The 23496-nt window shown below is 33.9% G+C and overlaps 1 protein-coding gene across 1 annotated transcript in view; it reads left to right on the top strand.

Moving 5' to 3' along the window:
* LOC142332979 (retinal guanylyl cyclase 1) overlaps positions 1-23496 on the top strand; it is a 424869-nt gene that overhangs the window by 315654 nt on the left and 85719 nt on the right. The window contains exon 6 of the mRNA XM_075379736.1: positions 22925-23181. Coding sequence (XP_075235851.1) covers positions 22925-23181 — 257 coding nt within the window. The remainder of the gene's footprint in view (positions 1-22924; positions 23182-23496) is intronic.

Genomic DNA, 23496 nt, shown 5'->3' with positions numbered 1-23496 from the left:
CGAGTAACAATTATGATCGCACTGTATTAAGGATTCCAGGGTTAATTATTTGGTCATGTGAAAGGTAGTGTAGAAATCTGTAAAAAAAGTCGCAACTATATCGCATGACTTTCTTGGCTACGCCGGTCAAGTCATGATTTTACCGAAATAAGATTTAATTACCAAAATTTTCAAATTTCAGGGACTTCCTTATTCCGTGGGGAAATTTTTGAAAAAATTTATTTATAAAGAAGTGATCCCTAAAAACAATGATTTAAAAGAGAATCGATTAAAAATATTGAAAAAATGAGGTATAATTTTTATGAAAGTAATGAAAAAATCGCTTCTTATTTTGGGACCAGAACTAAATACAAGTACCAAAGCTTCTTTAATTTTTATACCCCTTTAAGTTATAAGGAAAAATAATAAAAAATACCTTTTTTATTAATAAAAATTAAAAAATTGCAGCCGAAAAACCGAGTATGTATATTTCAGAGGTGGGGAATAAATTTTAAGCAAAATTTTTCTAAAAATATAGGTTAAGCTTAAAAATCTGTTGAAGTAAAGTTTTCTTTAAATCTAACACTCCTTTCAATTAAAGGCTAAATGAAATAAGAAAAAGGAAATTTTCAAAAAACCGTTTCTGAATTTTAGGTTACGGATCTATAATTGTAAACATTTCTCGATAGGTTTACTTAAGAAGTATAAACTTTTGAGAAAAATATTTAATCCGAATATGATAGACTTAAAATTTTGATTTTTTTAATATATCTTTTGTCGGTAATAGATTTTCTTTAATAAAGGTTTATATAAAATGCCTCTGAAGAAAAGTGAAAATAGTTTTTTTCGCGATACGAATTTTGAAAAAACAATTTATGTGATCGATTCCTCATATATAAAAATGTGTAAGCTAAATTTTAAGAAAATCTGTTCGGTCAATCCAGAGATAGAAAGCCAAAAGCCATGCGACCCACATACATGATTGTAAGTCAATTATTACCCGCAATGTAGTTATAAATTTTATTGTAATACAAATAGGAAACTTACATGTACATCATTTTTCAATATAGTCCCCTTGCATTTCAACGCACTTGGTCCATCGTTGCACAAGCTTCCTGATGCCCTCATAAAAGAAGGTTTTCGGTCGAGCTGCGAACCAGAAATGCACTTCTTTCACCGTTTCGTCCGAGGTAAATCGACGGTCCCTTAATGCCTCTTTGAGTGGACCAAACAAGTGGTAGTCAGAAGGGCAAGATCAGGACTATACGGAGGACGAGCGGTATTTCAAAGTCGAGTTTCTGGAGCGTTTCAGCAGTGCGGGCAACAGTATGTGGACGGGCATTGTCGTGCAACAACACAACACCTTTCGACAGCAGTCCTCGGCGTTTGCTTCGAATTGCAGGCTTCAGCTCGCCAGTAAACATCTCACTGTAACGCGCACTGTTTATTGTCGTGCCCCTTTCCTCATAATGTTCCAGTACCGGGTCTTATGAGTCCCAAAAAACCGTAAGCGTCAGTTTTCCTGCGGACGGTCGGGTCTTGAACTTTTTTTTGCAGGGCGAATTTGTATGTTTCCGTTCATACTCTGCCGTTTACTCTCTGGCTCGTAACGATGGATCCGTGTTTCGTCACCGGTGACGATTCTGTTTAAGAAGATGTCCCGTTCGTTACCGTAGCGACCCAAATGTTTTTGGCAGATGTCCAAGCGCGTTTTTTTATGCGACTGTGCGAGTCGTTTTGGGACCCGTCTTGCACAGACTTTATGAAACCCAAATCTGTTGCGGATGATTTCGTAGGCAGAACCGTGAATAATTTTCAGACGATGTGCCACTTTATCGATAGTTAATCGTCTGTCTAAGAAACCCGTGTCGCATGCACGCTCAATATTTTCCTCATTTGTAACGGTAAGCGATCGTCCGGCTCCTTCGTCGTGCGTAACACTTGTGCGACCGTTTATGAATTTTTCAACCCGTTCGTAGACAATCCGTTGCGGCAACGCACTGTTCCCGTACTGTACCGAAAGTCTCCGATGAATTTCGGCCCCTGATACACCTTCCGACCGCAAGAAACTGATCGCTGAACGTTGCTCTTCTTTGGTGCAAACAGAAAGAGGAGCAGCCACGGTTAACGGCAGGGTAGCGATAATGGAACTAACCTAGCAGCATCAAACCTGCACAGAAATCACAACAATTAAACCACGCATACATCATCTACGCAAAACGATAGTACTACCGACATAAACAAAAATATAACTAAATTGCGGATAATAATTGACCTACCCTCGTATGTTTTTTTTTGGATTAGATGAATTATTCGGACCCTAAAACGTAAATATTAGGAAAAACCCCGATACCCAATTTTTATATCTATTTTAGATATATTCGCCGGGAAAGTAAAAAGTACAATGATCATATAGAATGTATCAGATATTTTGGGATTAAATACTGAATTCCTAAAGAGTTGGGGGGAATTGCACAAATCAGTCAAATAACCGATTAATAAAAATAAAAAATTGGTGTAAAATATGTTAGGTATATTTTATTGTGTATTATATGGTAAAACAATTTTCAAAGAGTAGAGATTATAAAAGAAACTTAATTAAACTTGTTGCCATCTTTTGAAATACGTAGTCTGTTTCTTACCATAATAGATTTTGCTTGTTTCTTTTAAAAAAAATAATTATAAATAACATCATAGATAGTGAATAATGAATTCGTTTAAAAAATTCTCTTAAAAAGTTCGCTACGAAAAGAAATAAAAGAACTTAGATATAAACAAAAGTCTTTCATCTTCCCTCCCCACTTTATCTACCCTTCTCCTACAACATACTTATTCCCCCTCCTAATTTTTCCCTCTTAACCTTTTCATCTCTTTGTTTTTATTTTATTATTTTTTTTTTTTACTTCATTAATAATATTTAATAAGATTGTTTACTAACCGTATACTCCGAAAGAGTCGATGTATCTTCATCGTATTTATTTTTTATTCGAACTTCATTATTATTTCAATACCTACCAATATAAGGTTGGGTTGCGTTTTATACGGGACACTCTGTATTTACGTTTTATATTAACTAGTTCATCTAGACCGATAAACACGCGTACTTTATGAATGTGCGTACATATATCGCAGGAGTGGCTAAACCGATTTTCTTTAAATTTCGCTCAAATATGTAAATATAAGGAGTACTGATCCTATCAACTTATTTTCAAAAATTCGTTAAGGAGGGGGAGAGGATATCGCGAAAAATCCAATTTCGATTTTCTTCAGAGGTATATTTTTGAGAAAATTTTATTAAATAAAATTTGTTTACTATAATGCATAAGTTGGTAATAAAAAAAAAATCTATTAAGATTAAAATATATGTTTTTTTTGTTCTTTTGCTTTATTTCCCTTCGGTTTAAATAATTTTCAATAAGTTTTTGAAAGTTTATACTTCATAAATAAGATCTATCAAGAAATGTTAACGATTTAAAAAAAAAAAATTATATTAATTTAGAGAAAACTTTTCCAAAATTGTTAAGCTTAACCTATATTTGAATATTTTTACAATTTATTTTTCACCTCTAAAAAATATATGTTCTTTTTTTTGTTGAATCTTAATTTTTACTTTTCTGGCATCATAGCTCTAGAGCTATGTGCCAGAAAGAAAATACGGTTATCAGTCAAGAAATAGGGTATGGGTTTTTTTCATTTCTAAACGTTTCATGACCCACTAACCCCAAAAAACAAAAAAAAAAGTAGGGGATAATGTTCGTACGTACATATGTATGAACGTAGTACGTACGTACGAGTACGTGTGTGCTCGCGAAATTTAATAACTTTTAACTGGATAATCCGATTTTGATGAAATTTTTTTTTCAGACTCGTGTATACAGGGAAATTTGTTGATAAAATTTTGGGGTCAATATCTCCAGGAGGTGGGTTTTTTATGGGGGGGGGGGGGGAGTTTATTTTATCAAAATGTTGCAAACATAACCCCACTGTATATTAAGCTCGATACATGACGTACATGCTTTCTTATAAATTTTAAAAACATTTTTCCCAAAAATTCCTCTTACGCCAAAAACAACAAAAAAATCTTTTACTTATTATAATTTTTAACCGACCTTTTTTATGTCTTTCTAGGCATACTAGTAGTGCAAGCGACCTCCCAAAAAATACTTCGTGGCAATATGGCAATATTAGGAGGGAGCCGATCAAAGATTAAAAATATCGATTTTTTTTAGGTTTTCAGAACTTTTTGGCTTATTTAAACTTTTAGAGAAAATAAGGAGAGCTCTTCCAGTTGACAGACTCTTACAGGGCAACGAACTTCAGTTTTACGCCACTCCATACACGCCGACTTCTATTCAGGAATATACGGATGAAATCATCTTATCACATGTAATAATATTCGATGCAAAAAATTATTTCCTGTCGTCAAAATCTATTCAGGAGCCTTTGATAGATTTTCCGTGGAACCTGTTTCCGATTTCGGGTCAAATGTCTTTTTAAAACCAAAAGATTTTTTAAAACCCGGTGATTTAAGATAACGGAAAAGATACGAGCAAAACTGTACCCGCTTCCGAAGCGATTTCATCAACTTTAAGATGCGATCGTCTTCAGTGAGATTACAGACCGATAAAATCTTATCATCCGATACACATATATCCTTCAAAGCCTATTATTACTTACATTTTCTACAGCTTTGTGCCCTTCTTTAGATTTGCGTCATATCCCCAAACCGAGCACTTAATATAGTCAAATTTTCTCAAGGTTTGACGCCCTTATTCGTGAAATACTTTACGATAATACGTTGCGCAATCGACGATGGAACCTTTTGCTTTGAAACGACGCTACTAACCGGACAGACAGGCGCGAATGGCGAGCCGGGTGAAGCATTCATTCTCTACCCGCATCACCAACGTCAACATGCCTCTTCGCACCAGCCGTGAAGACAATATTCTGGTTTTTATTTGACTGACCATCGTATCTATTGCCACGAACACCAATCTGGGGAAAATATTAAATGTTGCAAAAATATTTTAAATAAAAGTATTTAACATTTTATGAAATTAAACTTATCGTAATTGATCTATAAGCAAAAAAAAAGAAAAGAAATTGAAACGTAAAACTGTAAAAAAATGTGTCCAAGATCAAGAAGACAGGACCAATCATTCTACATTATACTTATGAAATTGTAATTTTTTAATCGAGTCGTATATGCTACTCTTTGATACTTTTTCCGCATTTATTTGACGCGTTTCTTGAAAAGATCCAAAAATGCACATAAGCTTTCAGAATAGCAACAGATTTCTTGAACTAAAATGCATCTTAGAAAAGCACATCTGCAAACAACGAAACTATACTACAAGACGAGTTTACAGTTGATAATAGATTAAAGTAGCAATATACACAACTACTAGGGGTGCTAGCACCCCTAGCAGTTAAAGATGATCTCGTCCAGTTTGAGCCTTCTCAGTTTGGTCTTACCCGAAGTTGTACCCGTATTTGTATTAACGATACATAATTTTGATTAATTTGAGATAGAGAGATGTGTAGCGGGTAAAAATGTTTAAAGAATAATAACGGACAGCTGATGTTTAGAGTGTAACAATATTCTGGAGGTTAACAATTAGTACAGATAAACAAAAAACTAAAAATATATAAAGGTGTTACAAATTTTTCGTTGTAGAACTGACGAGTTAGAGTCTGGTTAACAAATTACTAATTACCAATCGGGACAGAAATATCAACTCTAGGCGATACGTAACAGAATGTTCATTATAATACTGCCTTTACTTCTACGCGTCATATCCAGCATCATTTGATCAATAATAATTTGCTCATGTTTGTGAATTCAGTTGGAACACTGTGGGTCGTACAATATTAATTACTGTTTTCTGCCTTTTCATTAAAATCTAATAACAAATGGATTATATTTGATGTGTTCATATTGAAAACAATATGCCAACCGAATCTGTTATTTTGAAAAATGGAGCATCACGCTTGAAATACATACGTATACCAATTTCAAAAGTGTAATGTAGAAGGGGTTGTTGCTTTTTCTAGATCATGGCAGCAATTTTTTTTCCACTTTTAGATTCCAATTTTTTCTTTCTACTTCCTTGTACGAAGTAAAGGAAGTATTGTGATCGCGAAAAATTTCGGTTTTCATATTTTAACGGAAATATCCATTTTGACCACCCCCGAATCCATTTTCACTAGTTTCAGCGTGACATCTGTACGTACGTATGTATTTCGCGTAACTCAAAAACGATTAGCCGTAGGATGATGAAATTTTGGATTTAGGACTATTGTAACGTCTAATTGTGCACCTTCTCTTTTGATTGCGATGGACTGAACCAAAAGTGTCCATAAAAGCATAAATCCAAAAAATCTGGATTTTGGACCTTTTCTTAACTGCAGTAATAAGCCCTCAATGAGATCTTTTTAACGATACATCGTAAATGGTACTTTTTTCATCGGTCCAAGAGTTATAGCCAAATAAAATTTTAACTAATGAAATATTAGGTAAATATTAGGCGTGTTTTTGGACAGATTTGGGAATCAAAGGGCTCTTGCTTTCCACCATCACTTATGAAAAAACAATTAAACCGCTTTCGACTAAACTAGAAAAGGGTACAGACAAGGAACTTTTTATACACATGCGTAGTAAAAAAAAAAAACTACCTTTCACCAGCACGCAGGGTCGGCACTGCGGGAGCGACAGTGCTCTCTCTCTCTCCCTCGCAGCCTCGCGTGCAACTTCTTAAGTCCGTATGCGCACTACAGCCAAACACCACGCCGGAGTAACCGTGAAGTGCACAGTTCCATACAAAGTTTTGTATCTTTTTCATAAACTGGGGAACTATAATTAAGCCTTAAGGCTTAAGTTCTGCAAACCGCCACTAGTGGTAGGTTTTCAGAAAAGGTTAATTATACTAGAGTTCTATAGTCTTTTATATTTATAGCAAGCCAAATGCTCTTTTATTCTAATTTCGATCTTGTTTTATGTTCCCTCCACGTACACTAAATGACATGCATTGTCTTTAAAAATCAATAAATAAATTCTCGCTCGCCCTTTTCTTATATTTAGTTTTACGATTTAACGTTTTTGAGAACAGAGAACAGTTTCCTAGAAGTAGTCACGTTAAAAATTAAAGATCCCATTATTTCCGATCATACGTTAATAATTACATTTAATATTTTTTGTTTTTATTTTACTTCTAAACCCGTTGGTTAAAAGACTCGTTTTATGATTCGCAGATATCGTTTATTTGTTAATTGATATTTATTACTTTTTTTTTTACAAGTGATTTACATATTTCTTTATTTATAATTTTTTCTCTAAGCTTGTAGATGATCGTTCAAGAATCGTAATAATCATCTAGTTGTGTATTTTAAGTTAAAAAAAAACTTTGTAAAATTTTTTGAACTTATTTTGTTTTCCATTTTACTTCAATAATCATTAAGCATAACTCATAAAAAAGAAAAACCTTTTTACTTTCCCGTCTAGATAGTGCTATAGCAGAGCTATAGAAGGAAAAGAATTGTAATCGGTCCAATTCGGGCAAATGCGGTTTTCACCCGAACTTCACGTTTTGTCAAGTAAGTAACTCAAAAAACAAACAGAAAACCGGATTGAAATTTTCTGTATGTGTGTGTTCGGTATCAGAGTCGTCTTCATCTTATACCTCCAGAACTACTGGACCGATTTTGACCAAACTCGGTCTATATATGAGGCATTGATGCCATCAAAATTTCAACTTAAAAGATCAAGAGGAGCGAGGCTGTAGAGCAAGGTCACCCTCGAGATTTTACCTGATTAAGGTCATTTCTCCCAGGAACATTTGTTAAAGATTAAAAAATAACGATTTACAAAAATAGTTTTTGCAAAATCGACTCCCACCCCAAAAAATTCTGTTCTAATCAACTGCTATGTTGTGACGTCACAGGTGAGAGGTAGATTTAAATAAACGAATAATATTTAAACTATAAAAAAAGTAACTCGCTCTGGCCGGGTCTCAAACTCGATCGCTCGGTCGACTCTGTACCTGGTATGTTAAGCCTTGCGCATGCACCGGTCTGCCGACCGTACAAGCGACATTTTTTCAACGTAAGTCGTGAAATAATATTACATTATTTAGTGCCGACCGTCGTTGCAAGTACCGTCATACACGTACGAATTAAATAGGGTATGCGCGTGCGCTTTACTTAGAATCACTGAATGAAATGAAAAAAATATTATATTTAAATAAAATCGTACAATTTATAATTATAGAACTACAGGGTGTCCCATGTAAAACGCAACCCAACCTTTAATTGGTAGGTATTGAAATAATAAAAAGGCGTGTGTAAATGTAAATGTAATTTTTATTATTACCATCCATTACCTTACATTTAGAGTAAATGTTGGAAGTGGCCGCCATCTTCTTGAATACAAGCTTCAATTCTTTTTACAGCGTTTCTTGCAACTTTTTTCAAAGTTTGTGGCTGGATATTTAATACAGCTTGTTCAATATTGACTTTCAGTTGTTCAAGTGTTCGTGGTTTTTGCTGTAGGCTATTTCTTTGAGGTAACCCCGTAGAAAAAAATCCGTCGCAGTTAAATCTGGAGATCTTGGTGGCCACAAGCCTCGACCGATAACACGATTACCAAAGAATTCCTCGACGAAATCAGAAGTTGAACCTGCGTAGTGCGATGTCGCACCGTCATGTTGTAGCGAGCAGTGTCTGTCTTCCTCTTCCAAGAGTGCAATGAGCCGAAATAAAATATCCTGATATCGTTCTGCATTAATGGTGTACTCGAAAAAAATAGGACCAATTACTTTCTTCCGCAATATCGCGCACCACACGCCCAACTTCTGCGGGTGTAATTGTTTTTCGTGATAGACGTGGGGATTTTCAGCGCTTCAAATTCTACTGTTTCGGCTGTTTACGTAGCCATCCGAATGAAAGCGTGCTTCATCTGTGAAAAATAACGAATCCATAACATTAATTCCCTCACGCAGAAATACGGAACCGTTGACAATATTGTACCCATTTTTCTTTGTCGGGTTCACGAAGTCGATGAACCGTTTGAATGCGATAAGGTCGTAATTGTAATCGTTTGGTCGCCCGATGAACAGTTGATTTAGACAAATTAATTTCAGCAGACATATGTCTGATCGATTTATTTGGCGAGGCGAGTAATCGGTCTTCGATTTCAGCGACTGTATCTGTATTCAACACTGACGCAGATCTTTTGTGTTCCTTGTTATTAACAGAACCGGTCTCTCTAATTTTTGCGACTAACCTTAATACTGATGTTTTGTTAGGAGCCGGTTTATCCGGGTAGTTATGGCGAAACAAATCTTGCACTGCGACCACTGATTTCGTACTGAAGTACGACTCGAGAATGAAAACACGTTTATCTAGCGAAATCACCATCTTGTCTCTAGCAATACACTGAACGTTATGATTGCATTGTTGTTACTATCGGTAGTGTTCTACTGCGTCGCCGCGATGTTCAGATGTTGGACGAGTCCATTTCAGTAACGACTAGGGGAGTAAGCTTGACTTTTGAAATTTCATGGACATTAATAATTAAAATTCGTAATATATAATTTATCTTTTTTTCGATTCGTAGAATTAATTTAATTTTTAAATACTCTCTCAAATAAAAGGAAGTGTTATTTTACTTATTTTAATGATTAAAATTATTTTGTTATTTTAATGATTAAAAACCATGGCTGAGTCAACTTTCATAATGATAAGATTTATTTTTTTTTTTTAATTTATTTATTTTAATATCAAAAATTATTTTTAAAGATTTATTTACAATAATAATAATAGTAATAATAAACTGGCTCAATACATATAATATTTGATAAATAACATGTATCCACCTTCGCGTGCGCATGATTCTCTAAATAGCTTTCAATTAAAAACAGAAATAAATAGCGATCCCTATTTATCCATTTTGGTTAGTTTATGTGAAATAATTTTTCATATACAGAGTGAATCAAAGAAACGGGAAATTAAAAAAATGAAATAACGTTAATGAAACATTTTTTTAGAAAATGAATTTTATTTCATGTAATTGTACAAATGTTGCCATTTTAGGATACATACATTTTAGTTTATTTTTTTAAGATGACATCTTGCAGTCGACCTCTTCTACGTAAACACTCACGAAGTCTCTTCGTTAAATTGTTCATGGTTCTTCCGTTCTTCTTCCGTTGTAGGAAGTCTACTGTGGAACACTTTGCTTTTAAGGTGACCCCACAAAAACTAATCGTAAGCTGAGAGGTCAGGCGATCTGGGAGGCCATCTAATGTCACCGTTTCGTGAAATGACACGTTGTCCAAACAATCGGCGTACAGCTGCCATCGATATTCATGCAGTATGTGACGTTGCTCCGTCTTGTTGAAACCAGGCTGTGTTAAGAATCGGTGGAAATCTCTTTTGTTGTTCCACAACAATCGATAACTGGTTGAGGGCAAAAGGGTTGACTCTGGCACCTACGAAATGCAGGTACATTCTAATGACAGGCAAAAGACAAATTCGACCGGTAAATCTAGCACTAGGAGACCAACCGATTCATGAGACAAGCCCCCTAAAATATCTAGGGGTGTTGCTGGATAAGAACGGCAAATTTACTAGCCGCATCATCAACTGTTGCAAGAAGGCGGAAGGCATGGTGAAAGCATTGAACGCTTTACTAACGTCGCAAAGTGCTCCAAGGGCGTCGAAGAGGAAATTGGTTGTGTCAACAATAACATCGTCAATCTTATATGTAGCACCAGTGTGGGAAACATCCTTGCGCATAAAAAGGAATTTGACTAGAGTTAGCAGCGTACACAGGAGAGCCCTAATAGGAGTAGTTTCCGCCTACCGCACGGTATCGTACGAGGTCCTCTGTGTTCTCGCTTCAGTTCCGCCAGTCGACCTTCAAGTGGGGGAAAGGCTGTTTATAGCTCACGGCTTGAGCAGGAGAGACGCTAGAGAACGTACGGTGACCGAATGGAAGAACAGGTGGCGCGCAAGAGGGGTGGCACAATGGACCTAGCGAAATATATATGACCTAGACGCGTGGAAGGTAGGAAGTTTGGTGAAGTAAACTTCTTCATAGTGCAGATATTAACGGGGTATGGTAATTTTCAAGATTACTTGCATAGAATAGGCAGACGCGCGTCACCGTCATGTATGTTTTTCGAAGACGAGGACTCAGTTAAACATACAGTCTTCAAATGCCGAAAAGTGGTACATACAACGGAATAAGGCGGGTATTGCACAGTGCACACCAAATACTCTTGTGAAGTACATGTTACAAAGCGAGGAACAGTGGAGGAGAGTCAACACATATGCCAGGGAGGTAATCAGGGGTAAAAATTAAGAGGAGCGGTGCCGGGGCTATTAGTATAGGAACGGGAGGACAGCCCCAGAGGTGAGGGCTGGTATGCCCAGGTGTGCCAGCGCCTATGATCCTCTGGGGACTCCAGGGGATCGTAGGCACAATAAAAGAAAAAAGACCCGACGCTGTGTTTTGGGCAGATATGTCCGGACACGGCGTCAAGAAAGGGCACAATAAAGACTCCTCAAAAGAGCTGACCGGCGAGCCGACCTACCATATACAGCCATATACAGCCATATACAGCCGGTTGGTGGGAAGGCTCGTTAGAGTAACCAGATACTCCTCTGGGTGGAGTTATACCCAACAGTCCAGACTGACCTATAGGAGTAGGGGGAAAAAAACAAAAAAGAAAAGGTAGGTTAGATTGTAGCTTAGTTGATACAGGATGGTTTCTCATTACCTATGACGTCCTGTCGCGGTATAATATACTACTAGCAATGCCAACATCACTTCAAATACCCTAGGTAGAATTATGTGTTTACGCTAAATAAACTTTGACGAGTAATATTAATTAATTACTAGCCTGTAGTAGTAATAATAATAATAATGTTAATAGTAATTCCCATTATTAAATCTGCTTTATAATGGTTTTATTTCTTTATTATATTAATATTGTAAATATTTAGGTTATTGACCATCGACAATCGAATTGTGTGAAAGAATCCTTTGTTTGACCTGATGCTAATTAATTATTTTATACTGGAAATTAAGTATAATAATCCAATGTAATACGTGAAGGCTTATTGGTTTATAAACAAAGAACGATTTATCAGTTAGGCTAATTACAGGTTATAATTAAATTTATATCGATTTTTAATTATATTTTCATTTTATGTTTATCTTAATCCTCTAATTAGGTTATTAAATTTTATACCGTTAATTATAATCTGTATCGCTCAGATACAATCTTTATATTTTGTGAATACATAATACGTTTAAAATCCTTTTTCCTTTTATTTATTCGTCGACAAAAATAAAAACTAAACTAAAACATATTATGTACTTGAAAAAATTTACAGTATTTATAAATTTTTAAATATTAAGTAAGTAAATGAACTTTATATTACTGTTATTCACAAATAATATAACTAATAATAAATAATGAAATGATTAAAGAAGTGTTGAAAAATTATTATTTATTCATTGATAATGAAAGTAACGGTACTTTTCAAAATAATCCCGCGTTACATTTACAAACGTTTTCCATCATTCTATGAGCTTTCTTTTTACTTCCTTGTACAAAGAAACGAAAGTATTGTGATCGCAAAAAATGTCGATTTTCAGATATCAACGGTAAAATCAATTTTGACCATCCCAGCATCCATTTTGACTAGTTTCGTCGTGAAGTCTTTACGTACGTACGTATCTCGCATAACTCAAAAACGGTTACCCGTAGAATGTTGAAATTTTTGATTTAGGACTGTTGTAACATCTAATTGTGCACCTCCCCTTTTGATCGCAATCGACTTAACCAAAAGTGTCCATAAAAGCCCAAAATCCAAACTTTTTTTAAACCGTATCATTGAGAGCTTTTCAACGATATGTCACAAGCAGTATTAATTTTCACTGGTTTCAAAGTTATAGCAGAATAAAATTTTAATTAATGAAATATTTGGATCTTATAAGCGGAAAGAACATCGGTTCAAATCCGACTTCATCACCATTATTTTTTAAACTTTTTTTTTTTTAATTTAAATATATTGATTTGTTAATAATTATTAACCTCTTATTGTGTATATATAATTTAATAGGCGTACAAGGAAGTTATGTGATGTTCACATTAGATTTTTTCCTAAAAATAAATTATTGCCTTTACCTCGGGCTCTGAGCTGCTCTTGTATCGAATTCTTGACCTGTTCGTTGTTAGCGAACTCAGTGCCGTGTAAAAATTCTTCGAGTGGACCGAACAAAAAATAACTCTGATGGTTCGTGATAGGGACTGTTAAGTGGATATAAAATGTAGACTGGAATAAAATGTTCAGCATTTTTAAAAAAATAGGCTTCAATACAGAGATAGAAGAACAATTGCTAACATGTACAGGAACCAAACAGCAACAGTAATAATTGAAGAACATAAGAAAGAAGCCGTAATAAGAAAGGGAGTCCGACAAGGGTGTTCCCTGTCTCCGTTACTTTTTAATCTTTACATAGAACTAGCAGTTAATTATGTTAAAGAACAATTTAGATTCGGAGTAACAGTATAAGGTGAAAAGATAAAGATGCTACGATTTGCTGATGATATAGTAATTCTAGCCGAGAGTAAAAAGGATTTAGAAGAAACAATGAACGGCATAGATGAAGTTCTACGCGAGAACTACCGCATGAAAATAAACAAGAACAAAACAAAAGTAATGAAATGTAGTAGAAATAACAAAGATGGACCACTGAATGTAAAAATAGGAAGAGAAAAGATTATGGAGGTAGAAGAATTTTGTTATTTGGAAGGTAGAATTACTAAAGATGGACGAAGCAGGAGCGATATAAAATGCCGAATGGCACAGGCGAAACGAGTCTTCAGTCAGAAATATAATTTATTTATATCAACAATTAATTTAAACGTCAGGAAAAGATTTTTGAAAGTATATGTTTGGAGCGTAGCTTTATATGGAAGTGAAACTTGGATGATCAGAGTACCTGAGAAGGAAAGATTAGAAGCTTTTGAAATGCGGTGCTACCGGAGAATGTTAAAAATCAGGTGGGTGGATAAAGTGACAAATGAGGTGGTGTTGCGGAAAATCGATGAAGAAGAAGTATTTGGAAAAATATATTTAAAAGAAGAGACAGACTTATAGGCCACATGTTAAGATATCCTGTAGTACTCGCTTTAATATTGGAGGGACAGGTAGAAGGAAAAAATTGTGCAGGCAGGGCAACGTTTGGAGTACGTAAAACAAATTATTAGGGATGTAGGATGTAGTAGGGGGTATACCGAAATGAAACGACTGGCACTAGATAGGGAATCTTGAAGAGCTGCATCGAACCTGTTAATTGACTGAAGACAAAAGAAATCCAAATAATAGTAGCAATTTTAAACAAATTCCGTATTTTACTTAATAAGAAAGTTATAGAGATATTTTGTTTTTTTGAAAAGGCCACCCATTTCCACCCCCATGGTCCGATTTTGCCCTTTAACGAACTCGATCGAGATTTTGGATCGTTATATTTTAGTTATCAATTTGAAACTGATTGGCGCAAAATTACAGCAGTTATCGTGTCTAGAAGAAAGTGAAATATATATATATATATATATATATATATATATATATATATATACATATAAACTTTTGAACTGACGGTGGTCTAAAACAGGGGATTCATTAAAAAATACCTGCTTCTAATATGTTAGCGGTTGAAAAGAGTAAGCTTTTATCGGTTGAACAGTTGTATCATAATGAAAATTTGTTTCATAATGACCTTCATTATAATACAGGTTCCAACCGTTTAATTCAAATCTTATAATTCAGACGTAGAAAAAATTAATTTTCTTTACATTCAAAAAATATTTAATTTTTATTTACCAACCACCAACGGATATACAGATTAAATTACTCTTTATAAGTAATTGTTCAAAGATATGATTTGAATCTTTATTACTTACTACACAAGGTTTTCTGCAAAATAAAACTGGGCCAACCGTAGAACATAAGAGAACTCCATTCTTTGAACAAACTCCAGGTTCATTACGATCCCCATTATATCTAACTATATATGTTGTCTTGAATTGCTAAGAATTAAAACAGTTGTGAAAAACTTCTCATATATATCTTCTTATCATGTAGGTGAAAAATGAATAAAATTTACTTTCTTTTACTATTATTTTTAATATTATTATACCTGAAAAATGTGAATAAATTATTTCATCATGCTTATCTTAAATTAATAGATTTAGATAAGAACAAGTTCTTAAATTAACTTTTATATTATTTTTTTTCTTAATTTACGTACATGTATTTGCACTAATGCAGTGCATAAATCAAAAGTCAGACTTCATCTTCCTTTATACTTAATAAAATAATTATATGAAGAGAAAGTAAAGTAAAATTTTACGTTAAGGTTCATCATTGTCAAAGTTAAAAAGCAAAACGGATTTAGTGTACTGTTAATTCAATGGCATGTGTCATTTTTAGATAACTTATCCTCCATTCAGTAACATTTACTGAAAATAAAAACTAAAAACAAAGTTTGATAAAGTAAAGCGAAGAAAACGATGAAGAAAATAAAGGCCGTGACAACTGTGAAAGCAGCTTTATTTTCACTGCTTTTGTTTTACCCGTTAACTTTTAGTTCAACTCAAGCCAACTAGAGCGCACCACTGTAGTTTGGCAGTCTAGTTGAAATGTCGTAACTCTTTTTTTTCCGTACATCTCCCACTTTTTTATAATTCATCTCTTCTTATCCATTTCCACCAACTTCATCAATTTTAATTTTCTTATTTTACCCTGTTTTAACTTACTATTTCTTTCCTTTTCTTTTTTTTCTTTTTTATTCCAAATGTTTCTTTGTAGGTCTCAACAATTCTATCCGTTACGTCCTCCTTCATTTTAACACTTTTTTTCTAAAAACTGGCACCAGTTATATTCTTTAGTCTTTTTACTTTTTAACATATAGCCTTTTCAAGCTTACACCCTTAAAATTTACTTTTTTTTAAATTAATTTATTTTTACTCAATGATATATATATATATATATATATTTTGGAAGGGTGGGAATTAAAAAGACAATTATTTGTAATTTGTTACTAAATTATCATATATAACTAGCTCTACCCGCCACGCTTCGTTGTGGTACACTGTGGTTGCATGGATGAGAAATGAGAAACAAAACAAAGCGTACCGTTCATAGAAGTTTAATTTTGCAATACTTGTGGATATACAATATTTTTTGTTTTTCCACTGTCTGCGTAGATATTAAGGCTATTTGGTTTCCGACTCGGGAACACGCAACATACAGTTGCTCATGTGAGAAACAATCCGCATCTAAATCTAAACCACACAATTTCAGCTTTATTGATTGTGATTGCAAATGCCAATCGAATTGGGAATTGCAATCTTTTAAATTAAAATGGTGTATCGGTCGGGATTATGGGTATTCGAGGAATGAGGACATCTTCACCTTTGAAAGGCCCCGTTAAAATCGTTGCTTCCACTACGTTATTCATCAATTTCTTAACTGCAAGTCGCGTGCCGTTGCAGAGTTTTGGCCGATTAATATTCCGCAACAGGATAATTGTCATTTTTTGATCGAACCGTTGCTAGAATCAATCTAATGAGGAATGTTTTCCCAGTTCTTCCTGGCGCATCCAAGAAGAAGATCCCCCCCAACTCCGTCATTTATCATTTGCATTATGCGATCATAAATGCCTTTCTGTTCACGCGTTAATTTGGGAATGTTTGATTGGACATATGACTGAAGATCACCGATGTTGTAACTCTGTTCACGGCGTAAATCTACATCAAATGAAGCAATCGCAGCTCGGGTGGGTGATGGCATTCCCAACTGACTAAGAACTTTATTTGTAATAGCTTGTCTTCAATATGTATCAATGCTTCGCTGTAAATTCCTTCTGTAAATTCCACGGTCATATTGGTATATTCTAGGCGTACTCTATGCAAAATATCCTCAGCCATATGCGATCGATATCTTTTCCATAACTCTGTGGGAGATGAAGGGACGCAAGCGGTCAATATAATTGCGAATAATACGCGAATTTGGTTTGGATGTGCAGTGTTGCACGCGTCATTAATACATATATCCCACTGTCGGTCGTTTTCTAATAAATTCAGAGCTTGGTGAAAGGCGCAGCTCAATCACGACACGATCATACAAAAGTACCTCGATTAAAGTAAATATTTAATTCCGATTGTATAATAATCTGAATCAGATGCAAGTGGATACGTTTTTTTTTTTTTTGTTTATAAACAATGTAATTGGAAACAGGTATTGTTTCACATGGGACTGCGGTTGTCGTTAGCTAGTATGGCGAGTGGTCCCCTCGCTTCCGGCAGATGGCGCGGTCACTGGTACACAGCTGACCGTTAAAAAAACTGTTTTCTCGCGGTCGCGGGTATGTGACTGATGCGGAAAATAGATAAAAACAATCTTTGATGCGGGTTGTATATCGTGCTGAAATTTGAGCTCAATCGGTGCAGAACATTTTGAGTTTTGAAGCGTACACAAACGAAACAAATTACAGAATAATCAAACGGCGTTGATTTCAGATGTTAATAAACTGCTAACTTAAGTAGAAGTTGTGCTGCTTCAGTGTACAACGTGATTCTCGAGAATGAATCTACTAATGATTTACGGTCTCCAAAGTAAACAAAACCCCGCAGGTGAATTGAGAAAAAGGTGAGATTTTGATAAAAACGCGATTCGTAAAAAAATTACACGAATTTGAATTATTTAGAAATAGTTTAGCGGTGTATTATGTCCTTTGGAAGAGAATTCGGTTAATGTCTTCGAGAACGCTTCTTATCATTAAACGAATTCCAGCCGTGTTATAGAAAAACAATGATATCAAAATGCGGCTTAGTTCAAAAGGAATAATTTTTGAAGAGGTTTAAGTTAATTTTCAACCATTGCAAAGGGTTTCGCGTATTAAAAGTAATTATAGTCCGTATAAAAAGTCCGGGCAAAAGATTTTTGAAAGTGTATGTTTGGAGTGTCGCTTTATATGGAAGTGAAACTTGGACAATCGGAGTATCTGAGAATAAAAGATTAGAAGCATTTGAAATGCGGTGCTATAGGAGAATGTTAAAAATCAGATGGGTGGATAAAGCGACAAATGAAGAGGTATTGCGGCAAATAGATGAAGAAAGAAGCATTTGGAAAAATATAGTTAAAAGAAGAGACAGACTTATAGGCCACATACTAAGGCATCCTGGAATAGTCACTTTAATATTGGAAGGACAGGTAGAAGGGAAAAATTGTGTAGGCAGGCCACGTTTGGAGTATGTAAAACAAATTGTTGGGGATGTAGGATGTAGAGGGTATACTGAAATGAAACGACTAGCACTAGATAGGGAATCTTGGAGAGCTGCATCAAACCAGTCAAATGACTGAAGACAAAAAAAAAAAAAAAAAAAAATAGTCCGTATAAAATTGGTTTGACACACAACGCCATATTGGTAAGTCGTGTTTTTATTCGGCTCCTAACGAATATGTTTGTCGGCCTCCGTGGTGCGAGTGGTAACGTCTCGGACTTTAATCCGGTGGTTCCGAGGTGGAATCCCGGTCAGGCATGGCATTTTCATACGCTATAAATCATTCATATCATCACCAACTGCGGATGTCCTTCTTGGTGGCTTTCCTTTTTGTTTTGGTATTTTTTTTTTTTTTTTTAATAAAATACAGATGTTTTAGCTGTTAAATATAACTCAAAGAATTTTTTTACTTAATCAGTTGTGATTTTGTTTACATTGGCAACGGCCATACGGGCTCTTTGTGATTGGTCGTTGTGTTTGACAGCGGCCATCTTGCATTGATCTGATTGGTTTTCCTTTGTTTACATTTCCAAATTAAAAATGTACAAATTAAAAATAGATAGATTTATTAAAAATAGATGAAAACAATCTTTGATGCGGGTTATATATCGTGCTAAAATTTGAGCTGGTGCAGAACATTTTCAGTTTTTGAAGCCGTACACAAACGAACTAAACATTTTTATATATATATATATATATATATATATATAGATACTTTCATATTCGTCATTTAATATAATTACGGAAAGTAAAAAAACAAATTATTTTATCCAAATTCCCCTTATTCTTTATATATAAATATATTTTTTAATGATTTGCGAAAAGTTAAATTAAAAAAAAAATTATATGTTGCACTTATACGGGCCAAGAAAAATTCGTCTACGCGTTTTTCAAACTTATATAATATTATAAATTATCCTTTTTCGGTTATTGACAATAGATAGATGAACTGGAAATTAAATTTCTAAAAATGAATATTCTCTTTAATTAGATCGTTTTTACTAAAAGGAAAAAATCATTTTTCAGGTTGAACGGGGCTTCCAAGTAGGTACAAAATTAAATCCCACCTCCTGTTTTGCCTTCATTTCTATACAAATATGTAATATCAAATAGGAATAAATCGTCTTAACTAAAGCTAGGTCGTGCAATCTGATTACGACATCAGCAACATCCATTCCAGTCGGAATTAGATAAGCTTACCCTTTAGATGTAACAAGTACGCACACATGCACCATGACAAAACTTAAGACTGTTAAGACAGTAATAATAGTATGTAATTTAAGAAGCCTCCGATTTCTGCATGTTCCATTTAGTTCGAACATAAATATGTATTCAAAACATTTTCGTTAACATGTTACTTAGTAACGCTGTTACTCATTTTGTAATTATTTGATTTATTTGTTATCCTAACTTATGTAGTTTTCTATTATTTCATGTATTTATATTTTAAATTATTAACGTAGACTGTGTTCATTCAATAATGAATTCATTTAATGTTTATTAATATAATGTTTCATTTAAAACATGTTTATAATGTTTCATTAAATGTTTATTAATATAGACTGTGTTGCAACAACAATGTTAATACCTCACCCTCTTTGTTGTTTAAAATAAATATCTAAATAATATTCCCCCTCCATCCAGCTGTGAATGGTCAGTTATTAAAATTTCAACAGAAGAGATTAATATCTCCTCTCTCTGTCTCCAAAGAATTCGTTTAGGTCACAAATCTTATAATGTACGCCTGGTATCTAATGTACTGACCATGCGAAATCAGCTAAATATTATTAATAATATATTGTAACAAAACCGGTATAACGGACCTGAGTAACGGATTCCTGCCGATTAAGAAGAAAGTAGTAGAAAATATAATAACGGGAGAAAGGTACTACAAGAAACCCTTTTAGTATAGCTAATAGGTCTGTTTAACAATCGTCCTTTGTAATACTGCCCGCTGACACACGTAAACAGATGTTGCTCCGTGAGAAGGGTGTACCGGATCAGGGTAGGGATCTCATGAAAAAATATGAGGGCGGACCATCATTCTCTCGTTTTGATTTAGGTCCGGTCCAGCAGATAAAGAGGAGAGTATAAATACTCCAGGGAAGACCAGTTGACAGTCAGTCTGCGAGATGAGTTCTACGAGAGAAGACTAAGCGAGGGGTTATTATGCGAGTTGGAAGCAAGAGTATTCTGCAAGGAGATCTGTATAGGAAAGAATTTCTATTATGTACAAGTTTGACGCGATTAAGGTAACATCCGAAGTAATTTCAGTACATGAAAACAAGAAATGGTTCGGTGAGTTACTGTAAGACTATAAGTGAAAGAGATAATGTACTAAATTTCATTTAGTAAATGAATACATAAATGAATATATAATAGGGTAGTTTTATTTGTAAAGAGTAAAGGTATTTGGAGTGAAAGAACTTTATACTTGTCTTATATATTGTACTATTGTTGTTGATACAAGACTACTTAGTTGTTAAAAGTGTTTTGATTAGCGGTTATTTTAATGTCTTTTGTCAATGGGAGTGAATTATATTTTACTACCTGTAAATAAATCCTGACAGTTACTTTAAATTCTGTTTTATATGTAATCACTGTATTATTATTATTTATTTCTCTTGTTTTACTTATGTTCTTTAACTAATAAATTGTAATTATATAAACATTTTCAATTGTAAATCCCTCATTGTCCTGATCGAGCACGAACACGCGATAATATGATTCAATTCTATATATACATATATAAAAATGTAAAACGGTTTATTAAAACTAGTTTTTATGTTACGGGGATTTAAAGCAAAGTAAGATTCTGTAAATTACTTCATTTTCAGTTCTAAAAGTGTTCTGTCTTAAAACTAAAATAATTTTACAAAAAAAAAAAAAAACATAAAAATTACAACACTTGAAATATTTAATTTTGTATTCATAAAATTTACTTTCAAAATTGAAAACTATTTCGCTATAAAAGCAGTGCCATTTTGGATTTGGATGGGTAACTCTGTTTTCTTTTTTCTTGTAATGAAATTGGTTTTGCCTTTAGTTAATCGTAATCATTTGCGATTCTTTTGCGTAATCATTTTGAATCTTATTGCCGGATCCTATAAAGTTTTGTTTTGTTTTTGTTTTTTTAAACAGTGGAGCAATCATTTGTACCGTTAATCCACTGTGATATGTCTTATCAAGTTGCAAGACAAAACTTCTACAAAAGTTACGGCAGAGTAGATTTTAAATGTAAAAATCATACTAGCTTAAGTTCAATACACTGAATTCGCTTCATACTACATGTATTAATTGTGTACGGACGTATCTCAGCAAATCTTGCTATATGTAAATAAATATGTCTTCAGTTTGCATAATAAACAAGCTTATTTATTATATAATGTGCGTATATTTTTCTGTATTTACTGTGGTTTATTTTTATCGAACAAACAGAATAATATCAGAATCGTTCGAAAATTATTGATACTGACACTGAGGTAGCCAAGTATGAGCTGTTTTAAAACTCTATTACATATGCTCCTGAAGAAACAGCTTTTTCTTGACGAAGATACGATACGTCATCAAATGATGACGTCAAAGCTGAGAGAACCGCTTATTTTACGGAGTTGGAGAAATCACAATATACCGAGGGTATTAAAAAGTAAGAATGTTCTCGGTCTAAATGTATCGAATTGGGAGGTAACTAAGTTGAAAAGAATATTTCTTAAAAGTTTTGCGTTTCTTTTTTCAAGTCGAGCACTTTCCGAACGACCCCTGTAAAATATTATTTGCATTTAAAAATAGGAAGTAAACAAATGTACGATTACAAATATTGTTAATACGGCGTAATAATAAAAGATCATTTGTTATTTGTGCTTAGCAAAGCGGAAAAGTACTGACTGTATAGTACTATATAGATGTAGAAGAATTGCAGATTTCAGATCAGGTCATTTATGTTAGAAGGTAGAATCATCGATCCAACGATAGAAAGACTCAAAAATAAGTCTCTGTTGAGTTAGGATAAACAGTACATTTGTATAAAGTAGAAAGAAAGAATTATTACCGCTATAAAATTGAGGTTACTGAAATAAAGAATTGCATATGGATGAGAACAAAGAATCATTTAAACGTTAACCAACCAAAAAAGGGTTCTCATGATGTAATATACTAAGATACTAGATGGCGGGTGTGGGTGTTCTTTGGAGGTTGGGTTTCAATCGACATACATGTCAGGAATTATCGACCTGTGACTGTACAAGATTACATACAATTCATTTACATTCATACGTATCATTCTCTGAAGTAATACCTTACGGTTGTTCCGGAGGCTAAACAGAAAAAAGAGAGAGAAGATACTCAATATATTATAATTTCACTATACGTATTGATTTTTAATTAAACCTATTATTTAATCATCCGATAATGGAAATCTTTTTTGATATCCCTCTTTACTGAAGCGAATGGAAAAAAGCGGTGGAAAATCACATCTTAACTTTCTCTAGTAAACCCGGCATGTTAAATTAATTGTTTCATTTTTCAGGAGTAACATTAAAAATAAAAGTAACTTATTTAATTATGTTATTCTTTCTTTTTTTCAGCTGTAATTCTTTGTATGCCGATCGATTCGCTGATAACACAAAGAATAGTATTTTCTCTTGAAAAATTACAAGCGGTTACGTTACCGAGTACCGCTATTGTGTTTTTAAATTTGGATTATCCTTTCCACGTACATATTGGGGAAATGATTATTTCATCTCTATCGTTTAATTTAAGAAAGGCTGTACTGTTACTGACCGCTTCATGTGTATCAGGATTTACGGACCAATTCAATGTATCGCACAATGAAACGCTTCAGGTATTGTTAAATAATTTAAGAAATATTTTTATTTATTATATTTTAAATTAGATTTATGATGTTATAGTTTTTATTGTTTAATGAAGATTATTTGTAATGAAGTTAAACCGGAAGAAAAGTTGATTCTTATGTTAGACAAGTAGTTTTTTTTTTTTTTTTGTCTTCAGTCATTTGACTGGTTTGATGCAGCTCTCCAAGATTCCCTATCTAGTGCTAGTCGTTTCATTTCAGTATACCCTCTACATCCTACATCCCTATCAATTTGTTTTACATATTCCAAACGTGGCCTGCCTACACAATTTTTCCCTTCTACCT

The sequence above is a fragment of the Lycorma delicatula genome, chromosome 12, assembly GCF_047948215.1.
Source record: "Lycorma delicatula isolate Av1 chromosome 12, ASM4794821v1, whole genome shotgun sequence".
Lineage (NCBI taxonomy): Eukaryota > Metazoa > Arthropoda > Insecta > Hemiptera > Fulgoridae > Lycorma > Lycorma delicatula.
This window is presented reverse-complemented; position numbering and strand designations above follow the sequence as displayed.